Source organism: Phaseolus vulgaris, chromosome 8 (assembly GCF_051622355.1).
Source record: "Phaseolus vulgaris cultivar YP4 chromosome 8, ASM5162235v1, whole genome shotgun sequence".
NCBI classification, from domain to species: domain Eukaryota; kingdom Viridiplantae; phylum Streptophyta; class Magnoliopsida; order Fabales; family Fabaceae; genus Phaseolus; species Phaseolus vulgaris.
In genome coordinates, this window is record NC_143505.1 from 13,039,327 (window position 1) to 13,066,065 (window position 26,739).

The 26,739-nt window shown below is 36.7% G+C and overlaps 2 protein-coding genes across 2 annotated transcripts; both read left to right on the plus strand.

Moving 5' to 3' along the window:
* The first annotated feature begins 6,703 nt into the window (after window positions 1–6,703).
* Window positions 6,704–10,105, plus strand: LOC137824614 (uncharacterized). The gene is made up of 4 exons (XM_068630281.2): window positions 6,704–6,873; window positions 8,180–8,842; window positions 8,996–9,706; window positions 9,838–10,105. Exons 2-4 carry the CDS (start codon window positions 8,228–8,230, stop codon window positions 9,943–9,945), a joined length of 1,434 nt encoding a protein of 477 aa, XP_068486382.2. The 5' UTR covers window positions 6,704–6,873; window positions 8,180–8,227; the 3' UTR covers window positions 9,946–10,105.
* Window positions 10,106–10,820: 715 nt separating this feature from the next.
* On the plus strand, window positions 10,821–12,972 carry LOC150025432 (uncharacterized). The gene is made up of 3 exons (XM_090294438.1): window positions 10,821–11,595; window positions 11,738–12,469; window positions 12,595–12,972. The coding sequence occupies exons 1-3, from the start codon at window positions 10,951–10,953 to the stop codon at window positions 12,691–12,693; spliced, it is 1,476 nt and encodes a 491-aa protein (XP_090150564.1). The 5' UTR covers window positions 10,821–10,950; the 3' UTR covers window positions 12,694–12,972.
* The last annotated feature ends 13,767 nt before the right edge of the window (window positions 12,973–26,739 follow it).

Sequence of the window (26,739 nt, forward strand, 5' to 3'; positions counted from 1 at the left end):
CATCACATAATACCTCATCTTTGTATTTTCCAATGGAGAAATGGATGAGGACTTGTTTATTCACAACTATTTCTCCTACTTCACTAAGCCATTGCAATTTGTAGCGCTTTATATGAGAGATAGTAGGCAATCCAAGTTTATCTACTACTCTTGTACTAGCCACATTAGCACAACCCCCATCCACTATTAATGAACAAATGTTGTTTTGAATAAGACATCTTGTATGAAAAATATTTTCCCTTTGACTTTCATCAAAAGGTTGTGAAACTTGTCCAAGAAGTCTTCTCACAACTAACAAATCTCCTTCAAGTGGACTCTCACTCTCATGCTCACTAGACGCCCTAGAAGGTGAAGAATGCCTAGGTGAATCTGAATCATGCTCACTCATGACAATGCCATTATGCACAAACATATTCCTTTTAGAAGGACAATTAGCCACAATGCGACCATAACCCATACACTTAAAGCATTTCTTACTAGACGATTTAGTTGGGGATTTAGGCCTAGAAGTAGAAGGCTTAGATTCCTTTAGTTTGAAAGAAGAATCTTTGGAAGGAAATTTAGAAAAAGACTTTTTGTTCTTCCAAGAATTGTTGTAGTAACCATCATTGAGAGCATTTTTTAAAGAATTTTTCTTAGCAAGTTGGGCTTCCACCTTCATTGCAAGATGAACTAAAGAACCCAATGATGAATGTTGAACCAAGTGGTGTTCAATGTTTTGAAGAATCCAAATCCTTTGAAGGATGTAGAAGCCTCTGCTTTGCTTGGTGTTGCTGTGCTGGTTTAAGCTTTGTTCTGGGGTAGTTTAATATTGTAATCCACCCTTAGATTAAATCTCAAGCAATTAGCATCTCAATCTTTATCATAGTAAAATGTTTTTCAAACTAAGTTGAAACAACCGATTGTTTTGTCGAAACAACCGATTGTTTTGTCGAAACAACCGATTGTTTTGTCGAAACAACCGATTGTTTATACTTAGGTGTTTTGAGAAAGTTTAAAAACTGTTTTTGAATGGTGAAATCTGTTAAGTAACAAAACAACCGATTGATTCGAGGAAACAATCGATTGTTTGTTTTGAAACCATAACAGAAAAACTGTTTTCTTTGACTGAGCTTTAAATGCTTTAACTGAATACGCTCCAGTCATTAAATGTTTTGACCAATCTATTTTAAATGCAATTAAGAGTTTGTTAAGATTTGATAACAAACTATATCCTTGAATATATTCTGAAAAACTGTTTTTAAGGATTAAGAATCTTGAGACAAAGTTTTTAACTAAGAGTTTTTCAAAGAGTTCTGAGATTGCTTAAGAGTTGAGAGATTGATCAAGGTGCTGGAATAGGATTCTACTTGTATTGATTTCAGATATTCATTTGTAACAAGTGTAATCTTTGTAAACTGCTGAACAATTTGTTTGTGTGTTTTGCTGAGATTGGCTGTGTGTTCTTGAGGTGTTCAAGATCAACAATCTTAGTGTTGGCCAAGGAGAGTGTGTTTCTTGAGGTTTTCAAGGTCATTCTCTTGGTTGTTGTGTAAGTGATCAAGGTGTGATTACTTAGTGGATTTCCTCAGGGTTCTGAGAAGACTGGATGTAGCTCTGGGTTTGGAGTGAACCAGTATAAACAACTGTGTACAATTTCTCTATCCCTATCTCTTTAAATTCAGTTTTGTCTTTTTGAGACTGGTATAAACAACCGATTGTTTCGCTAAAACAACCGATTGTTTTTCCAACTTTGTGCTTTTGCTGTTTGTTTTGGAAAAACTGAATCTTTAATCAAGGTTCTTCCAAAGAATTTCCATTCTAAGTTTAAAAGTTTTCAAAAATCCTCCTTAAACAATTCACCCCCCTCTCGTTTAAGGCCATATATTCGAACAATGAATACTCTTGTAACTCAACAACATCTTGAATATCCTTCCTTAGACCACTCACAAATCTAGCAATCATAGCTTCATCACTTTCTTTCAAATCAACTTTAAGCAAAAGCATTTCTAATTCCTTATAATAAGCATCCACACTTAGCGTGCCTTGTTGAAACTGTTGGAGTCTCAACATGAGGTCTTTCCTAAAGTGTGGTGGCACAAACCTACGGCGTATTTGATCCTTTAAAGAGTCCCAAGAGTCCACGGGAGGACCCTTGTGATAGATAATGTCCTTTACAACACCATGCCACCATTTCATGGCATAATCACTAAATTCTAAGGTGGCTAGCTTATATTTGTGCTCATCTAAGATCTCATGGAGGTCAAAAATCTGTTCACATTTAGTCTCCCAATCTAGATACACATTAGGATCACTATCCCCATTGAAACTAGGAATTTTCACCCAAGGTAGCTTGGCCTTTGCATCATGGTAATGGCCATCTTCACGTTTATCTTCATGAGCATAAGGTGGCCTATAGCCATGAAAGTTGGGTTGAGGTCTCCTTCTTCTATGTTCTTCTTCACGTCCATGATCATTGGAAGAGCCTCTTGATGAAGGTCTATGAGAATGCCGTGAACCATGGTGAGAATGAGACGGTCTAGCTTGCTGCACTTCAAGGCTTTGCAATCTTTCCTCCAACCGTCTAATAGCTTCATCTTTTTGTGTATTAGCTTCATCTTTTTGTGTAAGGGCTCGCTTGGCCTCCTTTAATTCACCAAGGACAGAAGCTTTGCTAGGAGAATGCTTGCTGTAATACTCATCATTGGAATAAGCAGCCATTTGGAAAAGAAAACAGCAAACAACAAAACAGCAAACAGAGTTAAGAAAACAAAGTTAGCTAAAATAATTTGGAACCAATTGCCGAAGTGAAATGGCACTGAAAAAATCACTCTCAAAGAAAGAATACTCTCTGCACCAAGCTTATCTTGAGGCCTTAGTAATCCTCAAATGAAAGATGCCAAAGCAAGAGCACACAATCTTCAAAGCACTTCACCACAAAACCAAGGAATAATGAAAGACAAGCAAGAAAAGGTATAAGCAATAAAAGGCTATAACAAAAGGAATACTAGATGTATGACAAACTCAAAGAGTAATGAACAAAAGACAAGCAAGAAAATAAGGTACTCAATGAAAAAGAAGGCACACAAAAGATACCTAAAGAAAAGTACTAGAGTAGATGAAGAAAACAAAAACAGAACTACTGGAAAATATTTTTTTTATGCAAACTGTGCTTGATGTTCACTGATTTAACTGGAACGATATAAAGCGAAATGGATTATGAAATTCTAACCACAGAAACTTCAAGATCTTAGCTCAACAATGGCACTGGAATTACTCAAAAATAGTAAGCCAATTAATTGAGATAAAGTTTACAAAATCGCTGTCAGATTACCGTATTTTTTTTTTTGGCTGAATTGCACACTTTTTGTTTTTGATTTATCATTTCTTTTGTACTTTGAATTTTGAAGTACTTCTTTTTTCTACTGTTTTATAACACTTTGAAGAACACAAATCCAGAATTTCAGAAATTTCCAGTGAGTAAATCAATTGCAATAAATCGAAACAGTAAGCACATTTTCAGAAAAAACAGAGGAATCCTAACAGGAATGAAAAACAAAATTAAGAACTAGCAAAGACATAATGGAAAATGATGTATAGGAACTTGTATAGATCTAAAATAAAAGTATGAACTCAATACTAAAACAGAAAATGCACAAAAGATCAAGTATCAAACTCAGAAAACTGTATTACACCAAAGCAAGAAACAAAAAATTCAATAAAAGTACTACAAGAAGTGATGACATTCTTTGGAAAAACATGACTATGACAAAACTTGTATGGATTCAAAAAGGAAAATACACAAACATATGATAGGCACAATTAAGAAAACAGCAATAAAACTCAAAATAAGCCTAAAAACAGAAATGTAAACAACAAGAATTATAGAGCTCTTGAATTAAAGTGCAACACAACTCAAAATTAAACAAGAACACACCTAAACTCTAGATACCACATGATATGAATCCAATAGCAAAGAAGAGATGATTCTTTGACATTCTATGGACTCAACTTGAGTTGGAGATAGCTTAGGCACTTATAATAGAATTGTATCAAGGTTCTATGTTTCAAGAACTCACCAAGACTTGCACCAAACACCAAACTCATATGGAGGAGCCATCTATTGTCAATTGAACCGAACAAATTGTGTAAAAATGCAATTGCACCGATTGAAACTCTTAAGAAAGCATAAGAACCGAACAAAATATGAATAGAAGCTACAGAACCGAATCAAAACAGAAACAAATGAAAACAGCCGAACATAAGTGCAAGAAAAGGAAGATGAACCGAACAAAAGAAGCTAAGACATGTTTATGCTTTGTATGATAATGGAGATGAAAGGAAGAAGAACTTATGGAGATGGATGCTCACGCCACTTAGAGGATGAAGACTCCAAGATGAGTGAGCTAGTGCCGCCACTTGAGAGAACCAAATGCACTCAAGATAAGACAAGGTAAAGGAGAAGCAAGCTCTCTCAAATTCTCTCTCAAATTGAGTAGAGTTTCTCTATTACTAATTTCCAATATGAATTTTACAAGGTAAGCACCTTTATTTATAGCCTAAGAGGTGTTGAAATGAAGAGCTAATTAAATTCGAAATCCCCCCCAAATGACATAAAAGTGGCGCCAATCCTAGAGCATGAGGAAGATGTGACTTCCTCTCTTAGTTTGGCACCTTCCTATTACGCCTACACCCCTCTACTAAGCTCACACTCCCCAAGCCTCCTACTATTTTCCTAAACTAAAGACCTAAAGATGCTTTTACAAAAGAGGTTTCTTATGTTTCCCTCTAAGCACCTTCAAACAAAGATATTACAAAAAGAGAGAACAACCTCCCATTATTTCCTAATGCTTTGAATTGACTTCTTGTAAGCCTTTGAGGTGGGCTACCAACTCCATGAGCGTCTAGCACTTGAGCCTCTTCCTCTTCTTGTCCTTGAGTATTGGCCTCCATTTGGTCTTGAACTTGATCTCCATCATTTCCTCTTGGATTTGGAGATATTAAAGCATCTTGTTCAACAGAACCAACCTGGTTCACTTGCACTTGATTGTTAGAACTGCTAACATTTTTCAAAAGGTCTGAGAGAATCTTATATTGATGTTGAGTGATGCGAAAATCTCCTCCACTATTCTGTTTATTCTGATCTTGATTTTTAGAACTTTCTTCTTGTATGGCAGTGGTGATGTTGTTGAATTAAGGAGCCTTACCATACTGGGACTTATATCCAGGAGGATACCCATGTTTCTTGTAGCAAATATCAATAGTATGACTAGTTCTATTGTAGTAAGTACAAAACCTTTTACCATTGCTAAAATTTGGTCCTTTGTTATCTTGGTTAGGAAAACCATTTTTTTTAAAGCAAACATTTTCGGTGTGACCCAGTTTACCACAAAATGAAAAGGTAGTGTTATTGGTGTGAGTGACAGGGGAAACATTTCTTATATTAGCAACAGGAACATTACTATTAAACCGGTGTTCTTGTTGAACAACTAGAGAAATATTTTTGGTAATATCAAGGACAAGTTCCATGAGAAGAACATGAGCTTTTATATTGTTATATTGATCATTAAGGCCACGTAAAAACTGCATTGCCTGATCCTCTCTTTTTCTTTGGGCAGTAATAGAAGGCACATTGCAAGAACATATAGGATCAGGCCTAAAGTTTAGTGAAATAGTCGGAAACAGAAAGATCACCTTGATTGAGAGAGGAGACGTTCATCTGAAGATCAGAGATACGAGATAAATCCCCTTGTGAAAAATGAGCTTTGAGATCATTCCAGATGTCTAGTTCTTTATCCATCCATAGGATGCTCTGGCGCATATGAACAGAGACCGAATGCACAAGCCAAGATGCCACCATGTTGTTGCAACGCGTCCAGGATGAGAATGAAGGATCGGTCTCTAGAGGTCGGGTAGTAGTACCATTGATGAACTCAACCTTGTTCTTTGCGCTTAATGCAGTGATGACCGAACGACTCCAAGAATGGTAATTGGTTGAATCAAGAACAAGAGACACAAGAGGAGTTGCGGGGTTTTCACTGTGATGTAGATACATGAAATTGTGGGTAGGATTTTCTCCTTGAGCATTGTTCTTGCTTTGATTAGAATTGGAAGTTCCACTTTGATTAAGGTTTTCAGCAGTCACTAAAACATGAAATCACAAACTGCGAAAGAAGAAAAAGCTGTCAAAGAAGAAAAACAGAAAAACGTAAAGTAAAGAAAATGAAAGAAAATAAATCTTGATAGAACAAATGAACGAATTCAGAGCACGCAACAGAGCTCTTCACGATGAAGAGCTCTGATACCATCTTAGAAAAACCAACAAGACTCTGTAATATTTATAGAAACAATAAGAAATGTTAAACCTTGGGTGGAGAAGAGAATCGTAAAAGGAAAAAACAATTGTGGAAGATGAAAGAACAGGAAAATATTATTGAGTAGTGAAAAAAATCATCATTTACAAAAAACCAAAAACCCAAAAACCCAGTTTTGATATAAAAGAATAAATACAATTTAAAATAAATATTTAGAATGAAAAATGTTGGTAATTTAATTTACTCATATTAGGTCAAAAATAAAATAAAGAAAAGACTGTGTTAATATCATTTAAAACAAATATTTTTTTCTTTAGTATCACAAAACAAAATACTGTGTGTTGAAAAAAAGAACATATCAAACATGTTTAAAATGGTTAAGAGTACGTATTTTTATAAATTCCAATTAAGAAAGACTTTGAGTCGAAGTCACAGACAAAATAAGTCATTCTCCTCCAATCGTGAGTTTTTCTTGGTCTTCGTATGGTTGCTTTTTCTTGTTTGCTCCTTCGCTCAACTCATTTTGATCCTCGCAAATTCTCATTTCCACGATCATCGCTTCACTCATTTCGACGTCGGTGTGAGTGCTTTCAAATCAGTATCTATTAGTCTTCTTTCTTGTTCTCATGTTTAACTGTGTTCACCGCTAAATCGGTGTTGCTGATTGTCTTTCGCTGATTGAGGGATTGGAAATTTTTGCATTAATAGCTATACTATTGCTAAATTGCTAACTTATTTGTGTTAATACTTTTCATCTGAGTAATTAATTAGTTTTAGTAGCATCCGAGTTCGTCTGCCTCACACTAATGAGAAAGTCTGAAGAATATTTTGTAATCGCTGATTGTCACTATCAGTGCTTCAAAACTAGCTACCTTCATTCTTATGATGTATTTCTTATTTAGATTAACTTAGTAAATAATTCTCTGAGCTACTATGTGAAATTCTTTGGTTTGGTCCACAAGCTAAAAGAATTTGTGATTGGCTTCTTGACCACTTATAAATTTTTTAGAATTGAGTCGTTAGGTTTCTTTTAAAACTCACAAATTATCATTTTTTGTCCTTTTGAAGCTGCCATGTATTTACTCTAGGGACCAAATTACAATAATTTTGCAGTTCATTGAAATTGTTCTGAAGGTGAGTTCATTTTCTGCGAATCACAAAAGCTTCAAGCTGTAAAAACTATTTAATCTGAATCTGAAAAGGGGATTTATTTGTGATGGTGAGTTCATTAGATAACTGTTGTCCATTTAGCCATTAAGACATGTATTGACCTTTTATGTCAATAGTTAGAAAGATATTCCCGTTTAAGATCTTTAAGTTCCCTTTAAGCTTTTGTTAGGAAGATATTCTAGTTTAATCTGAATATTTTATTCATATTCCAGCAGGTGCATACAAACCATGCTTGGGTAAGTGGTTAGAAAGATATGCACGGCTTTTTCCTCCATTCTTCTTACTTCTTTTGAATTGTAGAACTCTTTGATGGACATTTCCTCCCATCATTTGGTGTTTTAAAAATTCAAAAGAGATCTTTATACAAAATTCGCAGGTTATAGGAGAAATTCTTGTAGTGTTGGGATAATCACGTGGACGCCATTTAAGGCGCTAGCCAGTGGCAATTGGCCTGATCAATTTCTTGGCCATCTTTACTATTTGGAAATGAAGTTATGTTGGGATAATCACATGGACGCCATTTCCGGTTGTGTAACAACTAACAATAGTCATTATAGTGATTTCAATAAAAAAAATTATTTATTAATTTCTTATGTACTAGTGGCTGGTTTGCATACAATTATTTATACAAATTTAATTGCATCTCACTTTTTCATACTTGTATAGTTATACTCAAAACATCAATCAGGGTTGACAATATAAGAACTTTGTTTCAGGTTTCTAAAATTTCCAATTTTGCTTCTTGTTTGGTAATTCTTAAAACTATGTCTGCCACTCAAGTAGACGAGCAAGTTTCTTTGAAACTTCTGGTAAACAAAGAGACCAACAAAGTCATACTTGCAGAAGCAGGGAAGGACTTTGTGGATGTTCTATTTAGCTTTTTAACAATGCCTTTAGGAACTATCGCCAGACTGGTGCAGAAGTCAGATATGGGACAGGTTGGAGTTCGTTGTTTAAGCTCATTGTATGGAAGTGTGACAAATCTTCACGACAGTCTGTTGACAGTGACACACAAAGAAAAGCTGTTGCAACCTGGAAACTCATCGGAAGAATACTGTAGGAGTATAAAACTTAACATTGATGATACTGAGCCCTTGAAGCACTTCCTCTGTATGAATTTCCCTACATGCCGTAAGGACCTTTTGAGCACTTTCAAAAATGAAAGATGCAATTGTGGGAATCTTTTGGCCCGTTTAGTTTCTGTCAAAAGTGGCAAAGTCTACAATGGATTTGTGAATGAGGTTGCTACTTTTATTGTCACGGACGATCTGGTTGTCATTCCGAATGCAGTGGATACAAGCTTTGGTGTCTTGCAGAAATTTGGAGTGAAAAGCTTGAGTTCAGTACAGGAGATGTCTGTGAATGTCACGAAGAGCAAGGTTATTTGTCATTGCCATTTCTCCATTAACTGAAAGCTGGTTGATTCCTTATTATTACTAGCCCTGTACACGTAACATTTTGCCAATTTTTCTTTTTCAATTCATTTATTACTTAATTCCTCGCTACAAAGTGATTGATTGTCCCTTTTACAGGTACTGGATCTGCTAAAATGTTCATTATTGTCAAAGTCAACTTTGACAGATTTGTTCTTAGTACAGAAACCATTGCTCAATAACTCAAGTTTTTATCCTTCTATGGTTGAAAACAGTAGTACTATGACTGCAACCCAAATCAAAGTGAAAGTAGTTATGAGAAAATCAGATGGCAAGGTAATGTTTGCTCAAGGGGATGAAGAATTTGTAGACTTCCTTTTTAGTTTTCTAACTTTCCCCTTGGGAGGAGTTGTTCGGATGTTGGAAGGATATTCTTCTATAGGCAGCATTGATGGATTGTACAATAGCATTATTGGTATAAATGAAAACAAATATTTGACAGCAAAGGAAGTGAAGAACAGGCTTATTGATCCTGTCCTTGCCCCACAGTATAAATTAAGCATGCAGATGTTTCCAATTAATGAACAGGACACACAATATAAATGTGATCGTGACCGAAATCATTTCTATATAGCTAATCGAGACGAGAGTTCTGATATCAATACTGGAACTTCTAGAGTCCTTAAATTAGTACCACTCAAGTCATCTGGTGGAATTAAAGGTTATTTCAAGGGTCCAGCAATGTTTATGGCTACGGATGACTTGGTTATAGAACGAATGTCACCCACTTCAGCTGTAGATTTACTCAACCGTTTAAAGACACGTCTTAATGATGTTGAGGAAAAGGTTGTCACCATTGGCATCAAGGAGGTAAGATGCAGTTTAAAATTTTAGCTTCCCTGTTTTATTATGCCTTTGTTATCAGCTAGAGACAGCTATACTGATTTTTAATAGATTATATATGTAGCAGTTACTCATTTTACAATGTTTCCTTGGTGCAGGGTCTTGGCATATTGAAAGCATCTTTAACCTCAAGATCGGCCCTAACTAATGGTCTCAGCCACTTATTGTTGTTACCTGAACTTATGGAGCAGAAATGGTATCGATAATATGATTTTGTTGTTTATGTGAATACAGCAGAACTTATGAGGAGTTGAACTTTAATTGATACTCTACTTTCTAAGGGATTAGTCTCACGGTTTTCCACTGTGAGAATATCGCTTTCAGTAAGAAATGTTGAAAAGAATTATTTTGTTGCATTTCTTAAAATCTTGCTTTATCGTCTATTTTTTTTCTATATTCCTTTCGGTTAATATTACATTTTTTGTCTGTTATACTTAGATGAACAGAAATGATCTGCCAGAGCGTTCTGTGTTTACCTTTCTATTTTGAAGCATACTTAATCATTAGAAAATTTCTCATGTTCAAGTTGATAATTTATAGTCTTTCATCTTGCTCGGTGTTTGATGTCAAAAGAACAATTTTATATACTCCTACAACCTATTATTTCATTTATTTAATAATAAAGAATTGCGCTTACAATCTGAATACTTTTTCTTTTAACTATAACATGTATGTGAAAGTTGATTGACTTTTTATAATAATTAATTTAAAACACATTAAGTATGAACACTGATTGAATAATAATGTAATTTTTTACGTAAACAGTAAATAACAACTATTTTTTTTTTTATTGAAAAAGCGTGATTACCAAATTTAATCGAATTTCAATATTTATATACGAGACATTTCATTTAACAAATTATTGTCCCACGTCCTCAAGTTCTGGCTTTCTCCCTATCCTTGAACGAAGTTGGGGAAGATATCAAGGAAAGAAACAGCGCTCTCAGCATTTTTTTTTCCACCCTAGCCCGAACGAACTTGCATTCTCTTGAAACCAAGAAAGCTTCTTGGTATGCGGTGTTTGGTTTCTTGATCATATTTCCGGTATTTTCCTGTTGTTTTCTGACGTATGAAAATGTTATTTAATATTAAGAACCAGTTTTGGCACAATACCAATTACTTATATGTGTATGGCATGTCGTTGAACTCTAATTAAAGAACTAAGAATGAACCTTATCTTTCTCACTTTTATTTTTTCTTGTTCTTGAACTATGCTTCTTTTTTTGCTAGTTGGTACCATGTCAGACGAAGTTCCATTGCTACTTCTGGTGAACACAAAGGCCAACGAAGTCATATGTGCAGGGGCAAATAAGGAATTTATGGATGTTCTTTGTAGCTTCTTAACTATGCCTTTAGGAACCATCGCCAGGCTTGTGCAGGAGAAGTCACATCGGGGTCCAGTTCAAGTTGGTTGTCTAGACTCACTCTTGAAAAGTGTAACTAGTAACAAACAGTATTTGTGGTCAGACACATGCAAAGAAATGCTACTGAGGCCAAGGAACTCATCAGAACATCATTGCAGGAGTCTTAAACTTAACATTGATGACACTGATCCCACAAGCTGCTTTGTCTGTCCGGATTTCCATGATTGTGGAATGAACATGTTGAGTACCTTTACAGATCAGAAATGCCAATGCGGAAAGATTATGGACCATTCAGTTTTATTTAAAAGTAAAGAAGCCTACGAAGGATTTTTTTATGGTGGTATTACTTTTATCATCTCAGATCATCTGCAAATCGTTGCAAACACATTCTATGAAGACCTTGAATCCTTAGCGATTGTCTTGGAGAGTTTCTCCGATAAATTCTCAGGGATTTCGTTAGAGCTATTTTCTGTGAAAGTCAACAGGATGCAGGTTACTTTTCATTTTCTGTTTTGCATCAATTAGCTGTTGGTTGTTTATTACTAGTACTTTCTCTAGACATGTACTAGCTGTAAAATTTTCTTTTTTTATCAACTTCCTCCCTATATTATGTTATTCGCTTTTCCTTGTACAGGTAATTGATCTACTTAAGAGCCTTTTATTGTCCAAGACATGTCTGACGGATTTCTTCTATATGCATACACCACTCCAGACGATCTCAACTTTTTCTCTTCCTGAAATTGCACACACTAGTACATTCCAAATGAAAGTGAAGATAGTGTTGATAAAATCAAGTAGGAAGATATTGTATGCTGAAGGGCAAAAAGATTTTGTCGACTTCCTTTGGAGTTTTCTCACTTTACCTTTGGGAGGAGTAGTGCGTATGCTTAGAGGACATTCTTCTTTGGGGAGCGTCGATGTTTTGTACAGATCCTTAAATAGTCTAAATGAAAACAAATATTTTATATCAAGGAAAGATAAATACAAACTTGTTGATCCTGAGGTTGCCCCACTGTTCCAAACAAGCATATGCAAGAAGATGTTACCAATTTCTGAACAGGCTTCGCCATATTATTACTGTGATCCTGGTACTGAAAATATTTCGCATTTGCAATTCCAGTTGATTGAGGATCATGAAGATAGGGATGATGATGATGATAAAAATTATCAGCAGATGAAGTTAGTAGACCCAAAGTCACCATCTGCAGGACTATTAAAAACTCGTCGCAACTTTCCAGCGACGATTGTTACTGATGACTTGTTTTTGGCACCAACGTCTCGGGATCCAGGTGATTCTATGGTCGATCGTTTAGAGATACCTCATAATAACGTGATTGTAAAAGAAGTCACCATTGGCGTTCGGGAGGTAAGAAACTTCAAAACTATTGCTAATTTACTGCTTTGTCTTGCTTTTGTGTTCATGCTAGTCTGATTTTTCTGTAATATTATGTTTGTTATTCATCCTACAATGCTGCCATGGAACAACTGCAGGGTCATGGCATATTGATGGCCTCCTTAACCTCAAATTCAGCCCTCACAAATGGTCTCAGCCACTTGATAGATGATATTTTTGAGGAAAATGGTTGTTAAGCCGTGTTGTGTCACTAAGACAACTTTTAGGAAATTATATTTGTAATTGTAATAGAAGCTTTTCTTCAAGTTGTCGCAATGTCACTCAGAATTATGAATGAACTTTCACATACCTTTCCCTTTGCTATAGAAATATTATCAGCTCAACATGTATCAAAATATAATTTCTTCTGTTGTGACTGACTTGGAAATTGGGGGAAATTGCTCAAATAGGCCAATCTTACATATTTGCTAAGTGCATGCCTACCTAAATGAGATTGGTATATCAATCAAGCCAACTTTTCTGTGGTTTAAATTCTGGCTTTATTCTGTTGTATAATGAGTTCAGTGTCATGTTTATATATATACATATTTATGATAATGACTATGGACAAAATGAATAAAAAATTAAAGGAAGGATCGCAATTTTTCATGATTTTAAAATGTACTAATGTAGAAGTGACTTTTCCATGGAACACTCATAACTTTTAAAATATAAAATATGACTATATATATATTTTAAAAAAATATTAAAAATTATTTTAATTAACTTATTTTTAAAATTATTTATAAATGATAGTGTGGAGTAATCTAAGGTTTAAGTGCTAGGAAAGGATGAGTCATCCATTAGACAATGACAATGAGTGTAGTCGCCTATTAGGCGAAGAATGTTTCGGTCATAAGGTGTCACCTTTACTAAGCGTAGGGAGATTGGTGGGAATAACAATTTTGTCATCAAAATTTAGGTTACAATATATATATTTTTTTTTGGCTTGCATTACTTTTGTTCTCCACTTCAATCTCCTTATATCTGCACTTGGACACTAGTATCTCCATATCTTCATCTTTTTCGTGCTAGACACTTAAAATAAAAAAATTAATTTGTAATCTTCCAATTTTTTTTTGTTTTGAATCTATTTAAGAAACTAATTGGAAAGTATTTTTAATATGTATTAGTAAAAACAAATCAAAATATAATAAAAAAATAATTTCATTCTAGATAATGTGTAATAAGAAAACAAGGTACCACTAGCGCAGAAATGCTAATCAAATGCGGCTATTTTACATTTACAAATGCGGCCATAGAGCTGCATTTGATCAAAACGCATTCGTAAATCAGAGAGATACAAATGCAGCTATAGAGCCGCATTTGTAAATGCGATTTACGAATGCGGATATTTCAAATAGCCGCATTTGTATATTCTTCTGAATGAGTTGAGAGTTTAAGGGGTTTAAGATTTACGAATGCGGCTTTGGTAATAGCCGCATTCGTAAATCACATTTACAAATGCGGTTATTTACCAAAGCCACATTTGTAAATCTTGTTTTTTGATTTACAAATGCGGCTTTGGTAAATAACCGCATTTGTAAATAGTGTTTTTTTTTAAAGTGCAATTTGTATTGTCCCTAAACGATATAAATTAACCTGCATAATGATCAAACCCAGCCAGACAAATACAAAAATATAGAGATAAATTGAGAGAATCAAAATGTACATTTACAAGTAATCAAACATAATAAAACCTACACTATTGATTAACTATGGTAGAGTTATAAAAATTTATGAAATAGGTGGACCAAGAATCTCTGACATATGAAATGCCTTCCGAATTCATTGGTGTTTCGTCCGTGAATAACTGCATTGCAAAATATAGTTGACATAAATTAGTTTTTAGATATATATATATATATATATATATGTTCAAGAATTATAAAAATGATTTAACATATCATGTTATTACCTCTTTCCAACCAGTTTTAACACCTAGTCTTATAATGGTAATCATCCATTGTAATAGCCACACTCAAAGCTTCCTGGTTGTTTATTACACTATAATTCAATAAAAAGTAATATGTTAGTATATTGATAAACAATGATAATAGAGAAAGAAAAAAAATTACAAACCTTTATTCTTATGTAGTTCAAATTATTTGAACTGGATCGACCTTTTAGGATGTTATATCCACGACATGAACTGGTTAATACAAAAAACGTTGTTAGTAGATGGTTAATTAGTAAAATACAAAGTTAAGTTTATAGTGTACTTACGTATCAATGATATCCTTAAATTTTGTGGGAATCTTCTTGTGTAGGGAACAAAACCACACAGCAGTCTTATCAACCATTGATAAGACAAGCAACTGCCAATGATGCCTATATCATCCATAAAAGAGTTAGTAAATATTTAAAACATGAAATAGTAATAATTGATGACATATAATTAAACTTACTCATTAGTATAAGGGCATAAATAAATTTGTTTTCCCTCTTTTTCCAGGGTGTTAGTGATGTATGTTTGAGTCTCAGTGGACTTTGATCCAACAGGATTAGTATATGCAGGATCTAAGAATCCATACACATTTTTCTTCCCCTCAGTGAGACGGACTCCATGCAAAAACCTACAAGTTATTAGTTAAAGCATAATCAGTAATAATTTAACATAAAGTAAATTGAATAATAGGTAAAGATACTTACATCATAAAAAATTGAATTATACTTATATTGAGCTCCTGATTCCCAAATATAAATTCTGATAAATCTGTGTTGTACATCATTTGTGGCAATTCAGTGTTTATTTGAAAAAAGGTATCATCCCACGGAACTGGAAAAGATTCATTACCAATCTGACTAGCAATGAGACCTAATGAAGTTATAGGATTGTCAATTGGAACCTCACGCTTCTTCTTCCGACTTGGTGGTCGAAAAGGTTTATACAACATATAGAACATTTGTATTAAATTATATGTAATATATAAATATAGATAAAAAATAATATAATGAATTGAAATTATTACATGAGGTTCGGGCATAAATTGAATGAGGTCTCTGGGCCAAGCAACGAATGTCTGAAATGCATCGGCCACAGTGGTTACCTCATCTGAAGGTAGTGGAACACGAGCATCAGGAAATCGTACTTTTTCAACTGTTACCTTCGCCACATCAGGGGAGAGAGGAACGTTAAGTAAGGTGGTGGCGTCTTGATAGACTTTTTCAAGGGCCACCACCCGAGGAAGTTTGCCGTTCACTACCAGTAGCTCACAATCCTTCGTCTGCCCATTGATATCATCCCCTGATGTTGGAGGAGCCGCACAACTCCCCTTTGTGCTCTTGGGAGTGGGACTAACAAGGGGTTCAATCGGCTCAACACAAAGTTGTTGCGATAGAAACTCTTGTCGCATTCGATCATTCTCCTTTTTCATCTCTAGCCACATCAAATCGGTCTCCTTTCTAATCTCCTCCATTAATTCTTCATGTATATTAGTCTTCATTTGAGTTTCGTTCTCTTTGGAGGAGGAGGATGACTATCGTTCTGAAATAACAAAATATAGTTTAATTTTGACCCCTTGTCCAGCTGCACGAACACGACCACAGTGCTTAGGTCGTCCAATTGCTTCAACCAGGATATCGTGACGACCTTCAACAACAAATTTACCGTCGGATTCCAAGGAATCCTGCAAGAGTACACAAAAATCATATTTTAAAGAATTAATATAATTAATGCTTTAAAATAAATGAAAATAACAAAAATAGCTTACAATTTTTTCGATGATAACCCTGGATTGCTCAGAACTTGGTGCACCCGAATTTTTAATTCGACCCTCTTCCATTTTACATGGCGAAAAGGTGGTGATGGAGGAGAAGTGACCCCTGTTTCCACATTCTCAGACAACGTCCCCTGTTTAGATTGATCATTTTCCACCATCAGTGCTTGTTCAAGTTTTCGATACCCCGAACGAGACATAACGTGCGGGGTAACATTCTTCAAAGCTATCTCTTTTCAATTTATTCAATTTGTTTCTATTTAAAGTAGATTGAGAGATATGTGCAGTTCATTAGAAAAGATATTCACAAGATTTATTTGAACAAACTATTTCAAATCTTTTTTTTATCAATGTTTTAATAAATACATGAATTCAGAAGATTTCATTTAACAATTATAATCAAAACTTGTTATTCGTTCCACAATTAGTTAGACTGTCTATCCTGAATTCAATTATAAATGCTTGAAGGGTCTACTATATACTGCAACTATACAAATCATGGTTAAAACCAAGTAACACATTCAATATGGATTTGTTATGCACTAAACGAAGCTTATCACACCATCTAATGAATATATGTTATAAATGTTTAGACCATCTATGAATACTAACACTATAGAAACATTGCTCAAATGTTTCAATATTTAAGTCATTCAGTCATTTTTTGTTATGATCAAAACATAAGAACATAAGTGCACTCATCTTTTCTTTGTTAAGGGACTAGACAAATTGTCTTATGTATTCGTCTAACCATCTAGTGCACTAATTTATCGTGTAGTGCAATTGATTGACCATTTGATGAGTTGCTCTTACGAGACAACAAATTTAGTTGACTTTGATAATTTATTTTTAGGCTTAAAGTCATTGAATCTTACATAGATAACATCTTCAACGGTCATAGTTGGGCCGCCTTGAGTCAAGTTTATTTGTGCCCACCTTGGTCTGAGTCCCATTGGTTCCAAATCAGGTTGAGTCGAGTTAAGCGTATCTCAGACCATGTTGAGTCAGACCCACCTTAGGTTAAGTTTACTTAGGCCTACCTCGGCTCAAGTTGAGTCTAGCCACCTCGAGTTGAGTTGATTCAGGATCACCTCGGGTTGAGTTGACTCAAACCCACCTCAGATCAGGTTAATTAGAGCCAACCTTGGCTAGTCAAGTTTGGCCCACCTTGGACCAAGTAGAGTCGGGCACACATAAGGGCGAGTCTAGTCCGGTCCACATCGAGCCAAGTCGTGTTGGATACACAACTACTCAAGTAGAGTCAACCCTTAATTGGACCTAGTCGAGTTGGGCCACATTAGACTAAGTGAGTCACAAATCATCGAGTAGAGTAGAGTCAAGCCCACTTCAAGTTGATTCGAGTTGGGCTTATGTCGGGCATGTTAATTTAGATTGAGATAGGGCCGACCAAGGTTAAATCCATGTCAGACAATGACGGGTCAAGCCAAACCCAAGTTAGGTTGGGTTGGCCTAGTCAAACAAGTTAAATTGGACCTTAACCTTCCAATTAATTTTGAAAATAGCAAAAATTAATTTAAGGACCAATTTATAATTAATGTAAAATATTTAAAGATCAAATTTGAAATTCATAATATTTTAAGGATCATGCAATAATTGAAGTCGGGTGGTGAGTCAAACTCATTTTGGCTCTAACCTTAACCCACTTTATGTGCTTTGAGGGTTGAGTCTTTTTCAACTCACTCATTTTAATGATCCAATATAAGAAGGTTTATTTTAGGAGTGAGTTGGGGTTGGGATTGACCTATGAGTCATGGTTCAAATTAACAATTATACTAAAATTAATGTTGTGAAGCAAAGAATGCCTATATATATGTATATATATATATGTGTATATATATATGTATATATGTATATATATATATATATATATGTGTGTGTGTATATATAGAGAGAGAGAGAGCGCGCTAAAGGAGAATGAGCCAAGTTAAAGACAAAATGAAAATACAAAGTTTGATTTTTTCTCATGAAACTCACTTAAGCAAGCAATACTTCGCTTGAACGAAATGTCACTTAATTCAAGTCCAATTGGATTAAATAGAAGGCATGAGGCTTAACCCTAAACATCATTGAGAGGATATGGAGAGATAAGAAAACCCTAGAGGAGCAGCCATCACGGAGAAACACCTTGGATCTTCTTTTCTTGTTTTCTATGCTTGTAATGGTCAATATGAGTGGCTACTTCTTTTCTTTGGGATTGGGAGTAATTTGTTCAAACTCTTATGTATTGAGGTGATATTTACTTACAATATTCAGTTATTGATTGATGATTGTCATTATCATTTTATTCTCAAAAGCTTGAAACTATTCATGATTATGATCCTTAGATTTGACTGAAAAGTACTTATGAGTATCTGACCTAAATGATAATGCTTAACATATTTGAATGCTAGGAATAAATTTGAAATGTTAATTATTTTATAACATGTTTGTAATGATAAGAATTTTTTATAAATATGTGAGGAATCGATATTTAGGAGACTCTCTTAATAATTTTGTATCTAAGAAATCAATATGAATGATTTTTATATGTGCATCAATGTCAATCAAGATGGAATATTGTTATATGTTTTCATTCATTGAAGCTACAAACGAGTGAATCCTACTATTAGGATTTTAAATAATTATTCCTTATGGGTTCGATATTCGTTCTTAGGTTCAAATTATTACTTCTGACATGATACACTTGTCGTAAAAGAGTCATAAAAAATATAGACAAATTTCAATTTCTTAAACCCTATTTAATGATATTATTTCAAAATATAACTTTACTAAAAAATTAAATATTATTCCCAATAAATACGATGAAGGTAAATTAAAAAAAAAACTCTTTATTATAAAAAATAAAAATATTAAGTAAATTTAATTACTATTTTTAATAAGTAATCAAAATAGTTAGTTTCACTTAAATTGTGTATAATAATATTAGCTAATAACTTCACCTCGCGCACACTCATTTTTAGTTATTAAATTGTGTATAATAATCAAAATTAGTTTTGAATGATGATCATTTCAATAGTGAAGAAAGTAAGTGAGAGCATGAAAGTAAGAGTAATGGTGATAGTTTAAAGGAAGACGTGAAACTTTATAACGATGTTGAGAATAATGTGACGGGGTAATGATGCTAGAATGAAGTAGAAAATTCACAAGCAAATGAAGTTGAAAGAAGAAAAAGGAGGAAACTAACTTGATGGAAGGATTTGTGAGTGGTGATGAGTTGAGTGAAAAAGAAGTAAAGGTCTACGTGGTACAAGAAATTATGAGTGATGATCCCACTTTGTTTCTTGATTTGTGAAATGGTTGAAGAGTATGAACAATGAAATAAGCTCAATAGAAAATAATAAAATTTGGGAGCTCATGGATATGGCATCTAAAGCAAAATGAGTAAAATGGATTTTCAAGACAAAATTGAGTGAGTTGATGAAGTTAATAAGTATAAAGCACAATTGGTGGTCATAGGGTAATTTCAACACTATTAGAAAATTATTAAATAGAAATTAATTTTAGAGATAAAAAATAATTAGTTACTGTATTGACTAAATTAGATAATATTTTAAAGACTAAAAAAATTATTGGTATCTAAATTAGTTTTTATTATTGATAAATAATTTTTAAATTGGTATTTAATTAAGTACAAAGATTTTAGTTATCAACTTTAGAATCTAAATAATTGGTATGTGAATGGTGATTATGCAGGGAACGCCAATACCATATGTCTTTATCTAAATAATTGGTATTGTACAAGATTGTGTGACTCCTAAACCCTAAACATTTAGATGATCATCAAATTTACCACGAGAAGAAGAAACAAATAGATAATCAACCGTATTTCATAAGTGACATTATTGGGTCTAAAGAGGTTAGGATTCTTAGAAGAAAATCCAAAAGATGTATTTACGAAATCCTTGCTAAGATCAAAGGTTAAGATGATGTTTAGAGGAGGTTAATTTTTATTTTTTTTTTGAAGAAAAAGAAAGTTGAGAGGAATTATACTTTTGAATATTACTTAGAGAAGTTAGACACTGTTTGTTCTATTTTTTTTTTGATCAGCAAAGAATTAATAAATAAAAGAGGGACACTTCAGCGGTGTCCCAACCCGTATACATAAAACCAAACACCAGGGAGCACATATAGGCTCACACAAACCTGCTTAAACTAGATACTCTTCCTATAAATTTTAAAAGCTAAACCCATTTCCAGCTGAGAACCATTATGCTAGAAGACCAAAAGGCTAATGGCTTCAAAGATTGATGGAGCAGAGGGCCAATTTCTCCCATTCCAAATACCAGGAAACACCACCGATGCCAATGAGTAGAGTGAAAACAGCAGCTGACCAAGCCAAGATGTGTTGGTCAACAACACTCTTCACACTCCACTTATGAAAACTATACGCACCAAAACCAACTGCAGGTCAACTGCAGGTCGCACTCCAGGTCAACTACCTCAATGCTCAAGGCTGTCCAGTAGGCTACTGCAGATTAGGAGTCATTATTGATGTGCCTCGCTCAATTCACGCTTTGCTTCACAACACTAGCAGCGCATACTCCCAATGCCATTATACACTAGGCCAACCGAACCACAGTACCAGACTTGGCAGCAACATAAAATGTTCCACCATCAGCCCTTACCACACCAACCTACAGCAGTACCACTCAAGGCCAGACAACACCTTCACGGCTCAGAAGAGCAGGCAGATTCAAGATTGGAAACTATGGTCTTCCCCCTGGAAACAAGAACCACAGTGGCTGCCTTCCAACTGCCTCCCCTCTAAAGAGAAATCAGGTGCACTGCACACTACAGGTGGAGAAAAAACCAACAACATCAAAATTTCCCCCTTCACCTTACACCCCATTCTGGACAGATTTACTCCTCCTTGCCACTAGCTGGACCAACCTATTAGAAAACCAGTCCATACAGGGCCTCTCTACTGCTGGTTCAAAAGCCTACCAGACTCCCTCAACACCATCAAGAGCCAGAACAGTCACTTCACCATAACACCTTCCATTACCTGCAACACCTACTCCTTTAGCACACCTGCAACCTGCGTTCTCTCCAGCCCCAACACCGGTGATCCTCTTGCACCAGACAACCCCTTTGAAGGCTTTCTGCCAAGCCGCTCTTCTGCTCTTGATGACAACTCCTCTATTTTACCTCTGTTCCTGCAACACCTAAGGCCTCTCCTCAAGAAAAACCTTTCCAGCAACCCGTTACTTAAAGCTTTTGATACAGATAAGTGGATTTAGGACCCAATCAGCCATAGAATAGTTACAACGGTGACCTTTATGCTTTAACCATTGCCATGATTTGAGTTGAGCCAACAAGAAAGTCTCTTCCGCATCAACAACACCTTGTTTGAACACAACAACATTCCTATGCTCCCAAATACTCCTCACTACACATGCCCAAACTCCTTTCCACAAGAGATTTTGCTTACTACTCAATTGAGGCAAGCAGAAATTTTCAAAGTGCATCAAAGGAACATTGTGCTGCACAAACGAGATGTCAATCCATTTAAAACACAGCGTCCATACTTTCAGGGCGAAGGGACATTCTAAGAAGATATGATGGCACGATTCCTCCTTTGCTTGACATAGCTCACATAAGATTGTGTTTAACAACACTCCTCTCCTCCTCAAACCAACTCTAGTTGGGATTCTACCTAGGAGGACTCTCCAAGCTGTGGTTATTGTATTGGGGAAAGCTTTGATTCTCCACAGATACTCAAACACTTCCTGGTGCGGACTTCTGACCTGTTTAGCTAGGCATTCAAATGCAGAATGCACAGAGAAGGACCCCGATCCATCACACCCCCACGTCAGGACATCCTTTTGATCCCTTAGCAGGCTAACTCGGGATAAATGTTGGACAAGGTTATTTTCCAACGGGATTTCCCACTCAAACCTATCCCTTCTCCACCTTAAATTCCACCTCCATGCGGCACCTACCCATTCCCCAACCTCACTCACCATTAGACCCTGGTCTAAGGATAATGAGAACAGTCTAGGGAAGAGGGATTTGAGATTCATACTGCCAATCCACACATCCTCCCAGAAGTTCACTTTCTCACCTCCTCCTACCTTCCATACTAACTGATTTTGGACCCACCCTCCTCCTTCTCCCTCTGTACATACTTTCTGCAAATCTCTCCACCACCATGATTGGAATTTGACTGGACCAAGCGAACGATCGAAATTCATCCCATACTTTGAGACCAATAAGTCTTTCCACCTCCCATTTTCTTCGGACACAATCTGCCATCTCCACTTGGCTAGGAGGGCATAGTTGAACTTCTGAATATCTCTGATCCCTAACCCACCCTCCTCCTTCGGTTTGCACACATCTTCCCAGCTGACCCAAGATATCGGCTTCTTCTCCTTCCCCCATCCCCACAAAAACCTCTGTTGAATGTTGATTATGCTTTTATATATAGATTCTGGTGCTTTGAAGATGGATAGGTAGAATAGCGGGATCGCTGAGATAACCGATTTGATTAGACATATTATTCCTGCCATTGACAAAAAAACGATATTTCCAAACATTGAGTCTAGCTTTGAGTTTGGTTAACACAGGTTCCCAAAACTTCACCTTCCTTGGGTTCCCCCCCACTTCTAATCCCAAGTATTTAAACGGGACTCCCATCTGGGCACAACTCAGAGTCTTTGCATAACTTATCAAAGCGAAGCTATCCACATTTACACCTGCAATCTTTGACTTATGGAAATTTATCTTTAAACCTGATGCTAGTTCAAACCCCCTTAGAATCGCCTTCACAACAACCACGTTGCTATGAGTCGCTTCACATAGAAAGAGGGTATCATCTGCAAATTGCAAGATACTGAGCTCCTCCTCTCCTCTACCAAACTTAACACCTGATAGCAGATTGGCCTTATTTGCTTGTCTGACTAACCCAGCGAGGCCTTCTGCAACCACAATGAAGAGGAACGGAGCAAGCGGGTCACCCTGCCTCAAACCTCTTGAAGGTTTGAATTCCTCCGTTGGGCTCCCATTGACTAATACAGACATTGTGGCCGATTCCATACAACCTCGCATCCACATCACCCACTTGTTGTGAAAACTCATCTTATAGAGCATATCATACAGAAACTCCCACCTCACCGAGTCGTAAGCTTTTTCGAAGTCCACCTTCAAGCATAGCCCACTCCTCCCACTCCTTCTAAGATCTTCTACCACCTCATTGGCCATGAGCACAGTGTCCAAAATCCTTATTCCCTTTAAGAAAGCAGACTGATTTTCATCAACAATAGAGTTCAACACTTTCTTTATTCTATCAGCCAACACCTTTGCAATAACTTTGTATATAACCCCCACTAGGGAGATGGGTCGGTATTGCTCCAACGAAGAGGGATCCTTCACTTTTGGTACCAGTGCTATGAAGGACGCATTACATCCCTTAGGTATAGATCCTGTTTCATGGAATAAGGCCAAGGCCTTAACAAACTCATCTTTTATAAACTCCCAACTTTTCCTAATAAAGTTAAAGTTGAATCCATCGGGTTCAGGGCTCTTTGATCCTTCACATTGCCACACCGCTTCCTTGACTTCATCCTCCTTAAAGTCGGAGATAAGAAACAAGTTGTATTCTGGGGAGAGTGTTTTAAACTCAACTGCATCAAGCCTTACCCCAAAATCCCTCGTTGCTTTGAACCTAGTCTCAAACAATTTCTTTACTTCTGCTCGAACCGTACATGGCTCCTCACACCACTGACCCCCAACCTCCACTCCTTTCACTTCATTTCTAAGCCTTCTCCATCGTAAGGAGGAATGGAAAAATTTGGTGCACGAATCTCCATGCTTGAACCAACTAACTCTTGCTTTTTGACTAATGAGAGAATCAATCTTTCTGTCTACCTCCCCTAGCTGGTTCAGTAATTCCAATCTTACCACCCTCCCACTTTCCACCGAACCTCCATCCAAATCTTGGTTGTCAAAAGCCTCAATTTGGCACAAAATACCTCAAGTTGCCGAACACGTCTCTATTCCAAACTTTTAAATCCCCTTTGAGTAACTTCAGCTTATCCTTGATGTTCAAGATAACATTCCTTTGGGTTGAGTAGGATTGCCACTTATCCTTCACCATCCCATTAAAACCTTTCTCCATATGCCAGGCATCAATGGTTCGAAAAGGTTTAGGACCCCAGTCCTTATCCAAGGTCTTCACCACCAAAGCACAGTGATCAGACACTTCCCTCTGTTGGACATATTGTTTGCATTTTGGCCATATATTCAACCACTCCTCAGAGACAAGGATTCTATCAAGTCTGCTCTTAGCCGACCCATTTTCTTTAAACCACGTGTAAGTTTTCCCTACAATAGGAAGATCCAAGAGCATATTAGATACAATAAACCTATTGAATCCATTAATCTCGCTAGTATGGCCACTTGAAGTAACACCCCAACTACTAACACCTTTCCTTTCTCGTTTGCTTCTTACAGCATTAAAATCCCCACAGAGACACCAAACCAACTCCTGTGACGCCCCTTTAATTCCCGTAATCTCCTCCCAGAGCATCTTCTTTTCTCTTAGGCTGCAAGCTGAGTATATGTTTGCAATAACACACATTCGTGAGGACCTTAGGTGCTGACCATAGATAACTATGAACCCCTTCCCCATCACATGACTATCGTAGCGGAACATATCTTTGTGCCACATGGACAACAAGCTTCCACCTCCATTGTCACCTTCATAATGAATCCACCCGATTCTATTATTCCCCCACAAAGCAAAACACCTAGCATCACTGAACCCCTTCAGCTTCGTTTCTTGAATGCATACAAACTCTGCTCCTTCTCTTGAAATCAGATTTTTCAAATATCTGGTCTTTGTTCCTCCCCCCAATCCTCGTATATTCAAGCTAACGATTAGCATAAGAGACCTTTTATAACACCCTCTTCAATCTTCTGTGCAAATTCTACATCTCTCACTTCCATACTCTGATATTCCTGCACAACCTCTTCTTCGATCCTTCGACATACAATTCCCATATGTTTACCCAGCTCCCATAGCTTTACTGGTTCCTCCGTAACATCTGGATCCCGGAGCCTTGAGTTACAATTAATTATATCCCCATCAGAAATTGTTGCAGATAACGTTCCTGCTTTAGAGGAGGCAGATTTCCTAACCTGAGAGGACCTTGCTCTTATTCTAACTGACCTCCGTGGATGGGTACTTGGTTCACCCACTTCCCACATCCCCTTCGTTCTCAGCTTACGCCTAGGAGATGGGTTCCTGTTTCCACGACCCCCTTTTCCGGCCTCAGCGCCACGTATTTCCATGCCATTACTTTTCTCCAACTCCCGCACCTCCATAACTTCTTCTTGGTTATTCTGGTATGCGCGGGATTTTCCCCCTTCATGTTTCGACCTATCTCCCATACTTAGGGGTTCTCCAATACTTTCTTCCTCACGGACCAGCGAAAGAGACAGCCCTTTGCCATATTGGGCCGTCAGGTTTACTTCTTGACCCAGAGAGAAAATGGGCTCGAGTTGGGGCTCTCCAAAACCTTCATCCTCATGGGCCAGCAACTGGGACTGTCCTTTGCCAATTTGGGCCATCGGGTTTCCTTCTTGACCCATAGAGAATATGGGCTCGAGCTGGGTAGAACTTAATTCCTCATCCACCACTAACTTGGCCAAGTCAGCCTGATAAAAGGGATTACTGTAAAAAGCTGCAGATCCGTGATTTATGGTGTTCAGAAACACAGCTTCTTCAGTGACCTTTTGGTATACTCTTTCCACATCGGTGAAACTTTTAGCACTGATCCTCTGACAATCTGATCCCTTAAAACTAGCTTCCTCAAATACCAACCCTTTTGTCGTTTGCTCTTTGCACTCACCGTTGCCCTCCACCTCCCTTCCGATTAAGTCATCTTCTCCGTTCTCTTCGCCACCGAGCACCTCCCCTCTAGGCCACTCTCCTCCCCAACCCCGATCATTTCCTTCCTCTTCGCAACTATTCACTGAAGATGTGTCCTCTACATAGGTTTCCAACGAGGAGACGCTATCCGAGGAACCAAAGCCGCCATAGTTGCACCTGCTTGAACCTCTATTCCCACATGTTACTTCTTCTTCTATACAAATGTTGTAGATTTTATTATTGATCTTCATATCAGCCACCATCCTTACATTCTGGTTCTTTAGCATCCTGACTTGGAGACTAGCGTACTCCAAATTCTCCCACAGAAGAGTGGATTTGCCAATGGACACTATCGTTGCCTTATCTCCCACCACTTTAGAAAAGCATTCCTTGTTCCAGAGAGTAAGGGGTAGACCATAACACCTTACCCACACAATTTTATGGCTCGCTACACGATTTTCCGACCATGGTTCGATGTTGGAGAAAACACTCTCGAACCACTCCTTATTAAGCTTTATAAGGGCCTGCATACTCTCCCCTTCCCTTGGCATTAGCAAAGCTAGATTGTCTCCTAACGAGCGCAAATAAACCATGCTCAATCCACCTTTCAGGAACTCTTCACGTAACTGGTC

Coding starts and splice junctions, on each gene's coding strand:
- LOC137824614 (XM_068630281.2), top strand. CDS start 8,228: ATGTCTGCCACTCAAGTAGACGAGCAAGTTTCTTTGAAACTTCTGGTA. Junction 8,843..8,995: donor TGAATGTCACGAAGAGCAAG/GTTATTTGTCAT, acceptor TCCCTTTTACAG/GTACTGGATCTGCTAAAATG. Junction 9,707..9,837: donor TCACCATTGGCATCAAGGAG/GTAAGATGCAGT, acceptor TCCTTGGTGCAG/GGTCTTGGCATATTGAAAGC.
- LOC150025432 (XM_090294438.1), top strand. CDS start 10,951: ATGCTTCTTTTTTTGCTAGTTGGTACCATGTCAGACGAAGTTCCATTG. Junction 11,596..11,737: donor TGAAAGTCAACAGGATGCAG/GTTACTTTTCAT, acceptor TTCCTTGTACAG/GTAATTGATCTACTTAAGAG. Junction 12,470..12,594: donor TCACCATTGGCGTTCGGGAG/GTAAGAAACTTC, acceptor GAACAACTGCAG/GGTCATGGCATATTGATGGC.